Source organism: Ixodes scapularis, unplaced genomic scaffold, assembly GCF_016920785.2.
Source record: "Ixodes scapularis isolate PalLabHiFi unplaced genomic scaffold, ASM1692078v2 PGA_scaffold5__190_contigs__length_132052651, whole genome shotgun sequence".
Lineage (NCBI taxonomy): Eukaryota > Metazoa > Arthropoda > Arachnida > Ixodida > Ixodidae > Ixodes > Ixodes scapularis.
In genome coordinates this window covers 30,972,323-30,984,225 of record NW_024609880.1, presented here as the reverse complement: position 1 = coordinate 30,984,225, position 11,903 = coordinate 30,972,323, and the positions used below count along the sequence as shown (strand labels likewise).

Sequence of the window (11,903 nt, the reverse complement as noted above, 5' to 3'; positions counted from 1 at the left end):
AAAATTCATACAAATTAAAAAAAAAATAGTAGAAGGGATGACGAAATGTTAGGCTAGGTGGCGCAAGCTGCCGCCCATTACTAAGGGTATAGCCATTACCATCCATCCATTATGAAGGATTCCCTAGGGTACCCATGAGGGTACTCTAGGGAATCCTTGGGTTCTTAGGAACCCAGTTTGAGGACCCATGTCTTAGAAAATAAGGTCATAGTGCTATATTGTCTAAGTCATCTATTATAGGTCTGCGTGGACCACAGATTGGACATCTGTGCTGTGTCGGCATTCGACTGGGACTCGTGTTCTTTTGGCAAGAATTTGGAGTCGCAGCTGAATGCCGAAGCAGCACTCGTGTCCAATCTGTGCCTGACGCTGGCTTACCTAGATGTTGGTTTAGCAGTCGTACTGCACTGGCAGTCGGGGGAGAAGGATGGAGCAATGTGCACGAATGGTACATTTTGCAGACGCTTTTCAGCAACAGAAGTGTTTAATGTGGGCGCAAGCAGTGGCACATTCACACCCGGTGCTGTGCAGAGGCAGTGAGGCTGGCGACCTGCTCTAAGACGCTCTCGATGAAGGGCCTCTGGAGGCAGTCCACTTCCAGCATGGTGCGGATGAGGGCATGCACTCCACCGGAATACCTGCGCGGAAGACGCGCGTCACCCCTCCAGATGACTACAATGACAATAACTACTAATCTATCGGGTACCGTAAACGCCGAGGCACGCTCAAAAATCGGCCAGAAAAATCTGTGCCTACATGTAGCAATCTCAAATTTTTGTCTGCATATTTTGGTGGTGGGTCTTAGCAAAATTTTAAGGTGCAGCTCCCTTCCTGTGAAAAAGGAGTTCAACAAACTTGCCAGAGTCAACGGCAGGCATGCCTGGTCGTCTGCTCGCTGCACCTATCAGTAGATGGCACTAGAGGTACAGTCGTCGATAATTTGGTCTTTGAATGCACCCGCCATTGATCCTGATATTCCCTTGCCCTCTTTCATTCGTCTCTCGACAGTGGAAATCACTAGGGAAGATAGTCCCGAAAAGAGTGTGGCGAGGGGGATTTTCAGCCTGAACAAGGCCGTAGTGCTGGATTTTCTGTCTCCTACCAAAGGCCAGCACGGGGCAGAGGATACACACGACTGCTGCATCGGTATTCGTCTGGGACTTATTTTCAATCGGGGAGAGCGTGAATTCCAGCCAAACAGTGATGCAGCATTCATGTATAACCTGTCTCGTGCTGACTTGGAGTATGTAGAAAGTTGAGCACTACAGGCTCATTATCTAGGCGTTGGTTGGGGCAAAGTGAAACCTGTGAAGTGCAAAGTGCATGCTAGTCTTTAAGGGAAGCAAAAAATGAGCAAGGAAGGAAAGTGTCTAGTCAAGAGTGGCCGCGGGGCACTCACGGACTGTCTTCGGGAATGTCGACGTGCCCGCTGAGGACGGCCAGAGCCACGCTGTCGCCTCGCTCGTGGGCCGCCTCGAAGGGAGACCGGAAGAAGCACATGGCGTACAGGCAGCACCCCAGGGACTGCATCCGGCAGGACATGACTGACACGATGTAGACGCTTCGTGCAATCTGGCACAAGCGTCGGAGGGCTACTTGGCCATTTTTTTCGCGGCCTCCGGTTTGCCTCAAAATTGTCTGAACGCACCAACAAAGATCACTGAACTACTAACCCAAATATTGGGCCCAAATAAATTGTTTTTGCGAAGCTTGGTTTTTCATTTTGTTCATCACCGTCTTTTCTTTAAGCAGTCTACTGGCAACAATGAAAAAGTGACGCCAGGGTCGGGCAGGGGTTCACTCCTGGCTGTAGAATTTATTCCCAACCGATTACAAGCAGTTTCATGGTGTCGAATGAATGCTTTGGAAGCTCGCCTTGGGACCCGTGCACCAGCACGGGTCCCAAATGATCGGCATGCTGCGTTTTCTACACTGCCCGCTCTACCTGCAAGCCTGCCTTCCACTGACATCGCGGCACTGAAGACGTCAGTATATTTGGAAGTTGGTTTTGGCACCGCCTCCATTTGATGATTTCACAATAACTATCTTCAATATAGAGAAACTAGATAGGTAACATTCCAAAAAAAGTAAAGGCCGGATATTCAGAAGATATAGTCGGTATGGGTAGCTAAAACATATTGCCGGAGTACCGCTTCAAGCAAGGATAGCGAGGGGTCATGACAGACTTTTAAGTGAGAGGCTTGTGCTAGGCTCGTAGTGTGCAGGCACGTTCAGCGACATATTTTTCTAGTTCATACCCTTGACGTCATGATCATTGGTTGTGGACGACAAGTTCGACAGTGTGTGTTCAAACGGATGGTGACAAGTTTGTGTTTGTTGGAAGCTTAGTGTCATCACGTTCTTAAAACATTATTAACAATATTGACAGCCTGACATTACTTGTATTTCCGTTGATGAAAGCAGAATTAATCCCAGTTTGGCCAATCTTGGCAAGCCGACTACAGCAATGCTTTTGGTAGCCTACGTAGCCAATAGTCACTACTTAGAAAAAAAGAAGTAACATGATTTCATTCTGCTAATGGGGGGACAACTGCCTGGAGGCAAAATCCGCCCAAAAGCAAACATTTGATCATATCCAAAAGGCCGAGAGAAGGAAAAGGAATGGCAGGGACGTTTTTCAGTAAATTGTGCTTTATCCGCGGAAATAAGAACAATATCAGACTGTCAACTTCGACGGTGTTGATTTTAGAATGCAATTATCCCAAGTTTCTGCCCTGCTTTTTAGAGACCATCAAACATATTAGTCACAGCCGATAATCTTCGTTGTGAAGTCGCACGTATGAACCACGGCCATCTCCGCGCGCTCTCTTGTGTTGCTCTTTCGAACACAAAGAATCTTTGTGTTTGATGAGTTTAGCGACCCTGGTGAATGTGGGTGTCTCTCCTGGTGGTCAAAATAGCCGTAAAGGGATTTTGAGGTCACGTGACCAGCTCTCTGGTGAGAAAGTACCTAGCGTTCCAGCCGATTTCGCTCGGCAGACGTAAGCCTTGCCTGTTGTTTTCTTCAGTTCTCGCTTAACACAACCTTTGCCAGATATAAATTTACATGTCGCTCTCAAAAGTACACGAATGCGATTCTTTTCACTTGCATTTTAAGCTTGCTCACCCTCGTTCTCCACAAAAAGTCGGACTTGAATAATCGAAAGGAGGACGGACTTACGGCAGCCATTTGCTCGTAGTGCTGGGTACCTTTAGTTTTTTGTCCCCCACAAAGCCCACTTCAAAATCCCTCTCGTGGGTATTTAAAGTGCCGGGAGAGGTACCCACATTCAAGAGTAGACCGGCCCTGGTGGCAACGGAACTAACTTTTGTCTGTGGGCTGCTGATGCCACACGTTTAGTTTTTATCAGTCATTCTTTGTCTCACCAATTGTCATTTGTGACAGCATAGTTACAAAATACTGGGTAACCGAATATAACTTGAATCTGCATTCGTAGCCTATGGTACAAGCTTTCCAACTTCCCAATTCATGTTTCGTTTGAGTTATCCTTAACTTCCCGTTTTTTACTGATCGGCCTCCACACAAGGTGCGACATAGAGTCGTACGCTTCACACAGTTCCTCTTTTGTGTCGGCAAGAAGGCCCATTGCTGATATGTGAAAGAGAAATAGAGTGCTGACAAGGGGAAAAAGAGTACATTGCTGCCTGTATCAGTTTCCTTAAATACTTTTTTTTTTTAAATGTAATTATACGCACAATTCTTTTTAAATCTTCAAAGTGTAGACCAAACATTGTGTTCTGGCGGTAGAACAGCCTTTGAGACAAGGCCTTTCGACAGCAAAGATATCCTCACCCAAATGTCGACGCGTTCGTCTATGGACGTGCGGCTCTCCACGTTGAACAGCTCGGGGGCTCGGTATGGCATGCTGCACTTCTCCGTGGCCAGGTCCTGGAAAGGACAATGCGTGAAATGAACAGATCTAACGGCGGAAGCACGGAACGCCGGACCTGGAGCGCCATGGCTTCGCTGGTGCGGCCAATGTCCAGCCGGGCCCGACCCATTGACCCGAAGTCCATCCAGACCGGGGTGTCGTCATCTCCAATCAACACGTTGGCAGGCTTGAGGTCCCTGGACAGTGGTGGCATTTCCGCTCAAGTCTTTCCACAACTTCTATCCGGAACACTATTCGACTGTCGAAGAATACTGAGCAAGTGCCCACCCAAAAGTGGGAGATAATCACAATTACGGGGATGGGCACTTGTTGGGTCGGAGACCGGAAAAACGGAAAGGCCACGCTGCCTTACTTTGGCCCTTGTCTAAGCTGACAGAATGGCACTGGCATAAAATCTATGACGCCTAGTTTGAACTTGTGTAACCTTGCTTCATGTTAAATGTTCTTGTTTTTGTGTGTTTCAAAAATCTATTATAATCCCCCCTTGAGTGAAAGGCTGCTAATATCCTCTTTTTATATATCGTTGAGTCTCGATCATCAACGCAAAATAGGGACACCATCGTATAAAACTATGAATTTTCAGTTCGTTCATGCCCCGAACCACAGTTTCATGGGAGTCACCTTCCAACGCTTGTAACTTTATCTGGTGGTGTCGCCTTTAAAACTGCATTAACAATGTCAGTATTTTGGTATTTTATTGATTGAATTCTTAGTATTTATTGTTTTTGTTTGTGTTTCGTATAGCTGTAGCCCACTTATCTCGTGACACTGACAGTATTTGAAATAAATAAATAGTAAACAAATGGTATGAGAGCAGTATAGGAGCCAGGGAGGATTCCTGATTTCTGAAGCAGCTGCACCGCTCTCGTCAAACCTGCTTAACTCCAGCACGCGCTTAAAGCTTCACTGTTTGGCACCTGCTGCTCAGAAGTAGGTGATGCGAAGGAACGTCCCAGTTAGCTTGGTGGGCTTGGAGGTTGGTTCGGTTGGACGCTTGCTATATTCTTTCCTTATATTTCAAGTGTTCCAAAAAGGGCGTGAGTGTTTATTGCGACATCGGCGCATGCTCGATATTCTATGGTATACGAAAATTGCATGCGTCCAAAAGAGGGGTTTGTAGTTGTCGCTACTTTTTGTACAGAAGGACTGTCATTTCTCCTGATGTTTTTAAAAGGCTCAAGGTACACTTAAGCACTTCTTATGAGTTCCGAATGCGAAAGCATGCATGTTATTCTTCCGCTTCCTTATTTCGTCTGCGGCGTACTTGCGTTGACGGCCAAGCACGTGCTCTCCTTGCCGCACTGACGTGGTGCGTGGAGCCGCTGCCTCGATCGGCAGACAAACGCTTGGTCTTACCGGCGCGCTGGCGGCGCGGACCCGCAGCACCTTGGGGTGGCAGTCATTGAAACTGACGGGCAACGGCCAATGGGGAACCTTGTTCCTTGAAACTGTGATGTGCGCCAGCCAATGGGACTGAAGCCGAAATCCACCAGATTTCGGCTTCACTGCGGTCCATTGGGAGCAGGGAAACTAGGTGTCGTTTGGCTACGCTTTTTGCATGGCTTCAAAGCTGGGAGTCATCAGATCTTGGCTTCACTTGGAGAAAGGAGTAGGTGCCGTTTGGCGCGGCTTCAAAGCTGATGACTTCTGCTCACTTCATGGGACAGTTAATGCTTTCGCATTATAAAGTCAAATACTTCATGACAAACTTCACAGGGCTGGGCAAAACATCTTGCGTTCAAGTACAAGTTTGGTGTGGAAATTCCATTGTGCAAAACCGACGCAAGTTTCTCACATAGCTGTGCACCCAAGGGGCACAACTGGTCGGATGCACGCTAATATGGTAATCCCTCTAGCTCAAAAGTGTGACATACAGTGTAATCCACTTATAACGATACCAGATATAACGATATATCGCTTATAGCGATCAAATTTTTTAGATTTGATCGCTATTTTTTTAGATTTGATTTGATCCAGATATAACGATAATCGGCTATAACGATTGGATTTTGCGGTTTTCTCAATATCGTTATAAGTGGACTGCACTGTATCACAACATCAAAAGGGTCCGAACACGACATTGGTGTTTTTGTGCATATCGCTCAAACATGACGTTGACGAGCACCACATGTTACTTCTTAGGTTCGTGCCCCAAATGATTGTGCTACTTGTACTGCAAGCGTGCACTCAGAGAGGTTCACCTGTGTGCCAGAGCAACGGGGCTGGCGCTGTGGATGGCCTGCACCCCTCGACACATGCCGAGGAAGAGGTCGAGGAGGCGGGTCTCTCCCATGTGGTCCCGAGAACGGGCACGCATCATCAGCTCGTCCTGCAGGGTACCCCTCTGCACCGGAGAGATGAGTTTCTTCACAAATGCCGGTTGCGACTTGCAACTTTTCTTCAATTAAAGAAAAGCATGTGTTGATGTCTCACTGGCACGAAAATATATGGAATCTTTAAAATAATTCATATCTAGCCCTACTATACTTTTGAGTCAAGAAGTTGCACCCCTTATAAATGGGCCTTTCTGCAAAAGATTCTGCATGTAAGTCATTCTTTCGTTTAAGTCGCACTTATAAATTTGTACGACAGGTGCGGCAGAACTGCATTGATAAGCCACATATATATATATTGCATAACGATTGTGATATATGTGCAAGTGGGAACCGGTTCTGATGTTCTTTTAAACAAATTAAACAAAAAATATAACCCACGAGGCAATCTTTTGCAATTAGGGTTCATACTTGTGGAAAAGAATGTGTACAAGTCGTACTGTTAAATAAGACACAAGGACACAAAGGTTTGTGAAAATACACATGACTCATACATACACCACAAATATATTAATTTTTATATACTACCACTTCACGTCTATATTCCATTCCATTACAATGGACCAAAGAGGACACTACAAGCCATCGAAGCCAATTCAATACTCAGTAAGTGTTTAATTGCCTTCGAATGGGGTGCAGCAATGTGAAGGGGATGTGTATGCAACTAGTTGCACAATACCTTCAGAGCATCCTATTAACTGGAATGGCTTATAGTGTCTACTACGGTGCACCGTAAGGCGAAACAGAGTTTGAGCTTCACTAGTGATATGATGATAACGGAATGCTGAATCGAAATTTGTATTTCGCAAAATAAGGTTGCATAAGTGTTGAACGAGATGCTACAAACTCCAAAACGTCACTCACATCAATATCTCAAAATGGCCATATTTTTGAAAAAGAAGGGTGCAATCAAGCGAAGAATGTGACATCGCAAATCTCTTAGAACAGTTGAGGATGAGGGGATTTGCCTTGCTTCTCTCCTCTCCGCTTCAGTTCACTTGCTCAAGGGGACGGAGCGAAGAGGAGAGAGAATGAGAACCATGATGTAACATGCCTCGTTGGCCATGTTCAATTGTGCACTTCTTTTCAAAACATACGGCCATCCATTGAGATATTGCTGTATGAGTGATGTTTTGCTTATTGGTGCAGCATCCCTTTAAGGGTTTTAAGCACGAGGGCAACAAAAACCAATACTGCAGGAGAAATTAACTCTTCGCGAGAAGATTGAGCCGGCCTTCGATTTCCCATACTCTCGGATTACAACTCTCTACATCCGAGCGGACACCTGGGGAACTCTCTCCACACTCTCCATATATATTACTTCTAACTCCCGAATTCTCAATCTTTGAATCAATCAAATTGCTGCTGGAAGCGTTTATACTTCTTTATCGCTTTTTAATTTGAAAGCATTAACTGTCTCATGGAGCGAGCTGACGTCATCAGTTTGAAAAGTGAAAACGGTTCCTGGTTTCCACGATCCCAATAGGAGCGATATGCCTTCGATTCCATATTAGCTGGCGTGCGTCGACGGGGCTCCCATTGGCCGCTGTGCCATGGCCTCCGAGATCCTGAAGCGTGAGCTGCTAGTATGCAGCAGACGACAAAGGGAGCGGACAAGCAGCTTGCATGCTTTCGCATTCACAACGCATAAGAAATGCTTAGGTGTACCTCGAGCCTTTTATTTTTCTGGCGTCGCCACGGTGCTTACTGGCCCATACTATGCACAATGTACGTCCAGATGCGAACACCTCATGGGCTCCTCCATTTTGTTGGTACTACTACTATGGTGAATGCACCTCTGACTGGTGCGTTTAGTGCACCCTAAAGAGTGGTTCCTTGATTTCTGCCTGACGGCGTCGTAAAAGTGTCGCGTCGTCACATGCCGGGATCCTTGCGGTAAACCTTGAGGCATCTAGCATCAAGGTCTACCCACTATGCTCCCAATCAAAGCCAGTTGGAGCTGTCGTTCTGACGTCACTGCAACTACTGCGCAAGAAGCAGATAGATGACTTGCTCTACACGTAGGACGCCGAGCACGCCAGTCGGAGACACGTAGCAGTCCCCGTAGTGTGACGCACCCTGAAGTAGGGTAGAAGGATGAGGAGCTCGCTGGCAAACGGCTTGGACAGGTCTCGGCAGGGCACCAAGGCGGTGTCCACGCAGCGCACCAGGTTGGGGTGCTCGAAGGCGGAGTACAGCTCCGCCTCGCGCAGGGCTTCGTGCTCGGCCTCACGGGTGTGACACGGAATGCGTTTGAGCGCAAATGTGCCGTGGCCCGACGGGTCTATCACCAGGTCCACGATGCTGAAGCCCCTGTTTTGCAAGACGCAGGCCGTCTTTCAAAATTTATTCGGTCTTGCTCCAAAGCGGAAGTCTCGTATGCTACACGACACAGTTAGCGAGAGCTAGCAATCGCCAGTTTTTTTCTGTCTCGTACCTTGACGTTCAAAAGCCTACTTGCTCCTATAGTTACCGATGGGGCAAGAACGACAGGGCATCGCTCATGGACGCCCCAAGCGTTGTCGAACGTTGGAAGCTAGAGCCGAAGGCGGGACAACTGGAACTTTTGTCTGCCATTCTCGCCTTATCGGTGACTACAGTAGACTCTCATTAACTCAAACTCCAGGGAGCAACACATTTTGTTTGAATTATAGAAAGTTTGAATTATCAGAAATTCATCTAAATATGATGCAAGATAAAATTATAATTAGCCATATGAATGGCTACACATACAAAGAAGATATTTGATGATTTCCTCTACGTATGCCTACTGATCATAAGCAGGTAGGACACACATGAAACATTTGTGAAGTCTATGAAATATGTGTATTTATCTCTAAAAAATGTTGTTTATCGTGGACTGTTCAGACAGCACATGATGACTCAAAACAAAATTAAGTTTGTTCATCAGGCCAAGAACTGGGGACACCCGAGCAATGAAAATGGGCACCGCGCGGCAGTTTTCATAGCAACTTGTGTGGACGCTGCGACATGGACCTATATGCCATGCTGCCATGTCAGTACAGCGTCTACGCAAGTTTAGGAAAATTTTCGCGTGGTGCCGGTTTTTATAGGTCATGTGTTCCCTGCTGGCCCCGCTTGGGACCGTGTTGAGTGCGCTTCTCACCGAGCACCGGTACACTGCGGAGAAGCAATACCCACGAAAGCAAGCTCCACGGGTGTTGCCTCTGCAGTGCACCGGTGCTCAAAAAGAAGCACAATCAACGGGGCCACGAGAACAAAAAGTATGAATTGCACGAAAACGCTGTTCGAATTAAGCAGTTTATAAATACATTAAAACATAGTTGGGGCAACCAAAAATTTGAAATTCGATTGAATTAACCAGAAGTACGAAATATCCGAATTTGAATTATCGCGAGCCTATTGTATACATGTTCTGTTTCCTGTCGTTCTCAGTCACGTCGGTTACGTATCTGGTATGCAGGACGAGAAAATATTAAAACACTTCAACTTGGAATAGGCGAGAAAATATAGGTGAGGCAAAACATCAATGTGTGACAATCACACATTTTTTGTAAACACCTTCCAGCGGCGTGGAGAGATCAAAGCGTCGTTTTGCCGCATACCTGAGGTGACAATATTCAAGATGGCTGCACCCTTGAGGAAAAAGTGGTTAGTGGATAGCAGTCGGGGCACTAATTTGGGTGCCAAAAGCAAGGGGTATTTTAGCAAAAGGAAATGCATCCAGGTTTTCACAGACCTTACCGCATCTGCTTTTGGGGTCGAATTTCCTGCCAGTGCGGTGCTTTCCAAATGTTTTCCCTGTCAGTACATGTAGTTTGGGGACAGCTTTGCTCAACGCTATCCCAATCAAATCAAGCGCATGATTTGTCACTTCAACAGTTCGTACTGCACACGAAATTGTTGTGATAAACAGCTAGGTCGTGACTCGACCGAAAAAACAGACCAATGTAATCTTTCTAACCCAGACACATTCCAAGCTATACGACTTCCAAAGCTGTCCTAGCCGTAAAAGAGACATATTATGTTCGCCGTAAAATATTTGCGTCTGTTATCACTGCAAGCATGCCGAGAACGAGCCAACGTTGCTCACCCGTTGAGAATGCATGCAGCAGAAAGTTAGTATGTGCTCAACAACAAACAGCTTGGGACCAGAAAGCCTTGCTGTTTTTAGGAGTCGTAAACGTTACAAAGAAATTACTGTTTCCCCTCAGTTTTTTTCTCGCTTTTTGTTGCTGTGATAAGTGGCAGGTTATTATAACTGTAGGAGCACATCCTTATCATACTGCAACACATGACATGCACTGACATCACCATGAGCACATACCTTTTGTATGGTACCTAGGCTAAGAAAAGTGGGACAAGTCCCTCCCTCAAAGCTCTCTGCTTGCTCTGATTGGTGGCTTCCTCCTCCAGCTAAAGTGGAAAAGGTGCGGGGAAGGAGCTTCTTATGCTGCAACAGGGTATTAATTTTACACCACTGAATTTGTTTTTGTCAACGACAACAAATGCCAGCATCAGATGATGTCACGTGCAAGCCATATATATTACGTGCAGTGGTTGAAACACCTGTTGCTGCAGCTGCAAACCTTTGACTAAATGACAGTGGGGAAACTGGCCATGAATATCACGGTTGTAGGCTACGTCGGTATTGATGCCGCTTTCTTCCATAATCTTGTACGAAGAAATTTAAAAAAAAAGAAAGTGATAGAACAAGGGAGGACAAATCGACTGATAGAGACGTCGCGTGCAAAATTACCTGGAAAAATTGACGGTCCCAGTTTTCACACCCTGATGTTTGTTCCTCCCTTTGGTTTTTCCCCTGTGGTTTGTTGATATAGCTTGTAAGACAAGACAACTTTAAGCCAGAGAAAACTTAACTGCACCATTGCTTCGCTAACATTATTTATGAGAGTTCTAAGATTGTATTCGTTGTTCAAGTTTGCGTGATGCTTCGTGTTGACTCTCGGTGCCCATCGCTTCCACGAGCCAACCAGTTGACCATTTCATTGAATCTGCATAGCTAGTCTTAAACGCCCTGTAACTCGCCTCCTCTAGACTTATCACTGACACTTCGAACTTTGAGCACGCGTAGGGTTGCGTTTTTAAGCTCAACCGATTGATTTCATGACGCAATGCAAGTCGGCATAAAGCGCGAGCCTGCGTGAAAAAAGCACCGCCTTACGTACCCTTCGCCGAGCCTATTTTTGACGATGTACCGCTTGCCGTTGATGCAAACGGCTTCCTTGGTGCAGTAACAACCCATGTTGAAGAGTGTGTTGAGGCCCAGAGAAGGCATGCTGGCGCGATCAGCAGCCCAGCAATCGCGGCCGGGCGCGCCAACCCACCGATTCACGGCCGCCCATGGTACGCGCTCGAAGGCATCGAGTGCGGCGCCGCCAAAACTCCGAGGGGTCTAGCGACTCGAGGGCCAACACAGCAGCAGCCGAGCGGCTTCCCTCATGACACACGACCTGCGAAACAACTGCAATACACCGAGACACCTCTACCGGCGTGTCGTCAGCTGCTGCACGGCTGGTGTCATGCCTGTGGCGAGCGCCTATTCAGAGATCTGCCCGTGCCTAGATCTGGGGACAGCGCCAGCGTAGGGAAAACCGCTCGTAGGGAATCCGTTCGGATGGTGGTGATGATGATGATAGCGTCACGTATGACT

At 46.7% G+C, this 11,903-nt stretch overlaps 1 protein-coding gene across 1 annotated transcript; it reads right to left on the bottom strand.

Annotated features, from left to right (window-relative positions):
• Positions 1-465: 465 nt before the first annotated feature.
• Positions 466-11,764, bottom strand: LOC8051761 (serine/threonine-protein kinase 16). The gene is made up of 7 exons (XM_029977303.3): positions 11,419-11,764; positions 8,326-8,560; positions 6,116-6,258; positions 3,970-4,090; positions 3,815-3,910; positions 1,400-1,524; positions 466-638 (listed from the first exon to the last, which is right to left on the bottom strand). Exons 1-7 carry the CDS (start codon positions 11,526-11,528, stop codon positions 512-514), a joined length of 957 nt encoding a protein of 318 aa, XP_029833163.2. The 5' UTR covers positions 11,529-11,764; the 3' UTR covers positions 466-511.
• Positions 11,765-11,903: the final 139 nt, after the last annotated feature.

Excerpts from the sequence above, each read along its gene's own strand:
- LOC8051761 (XM_029977303.3), bottom strand. The coding sequence starts at position 11,528 with ATGCCTTCTCTGGGCCTCAACACACTCTTCAACATGGGTTGTTACTGC. Across the intron at positions 3,911-3,969 it reads GCGAAGCCATGGCGCTCCAG|GACCTGGCCACGGAGAAGTG; the intron begins GTCCGGCGTTCC and ends TGTCCTTTCCAG. Across the intron at positions 639-1,399 it reads GACATTCCCGAAGACAGTCC|GTATTCCGGTGGAGTGCATG; the intron begins GTGAGTGCCCCG and ends TCTTCCGCGCAG.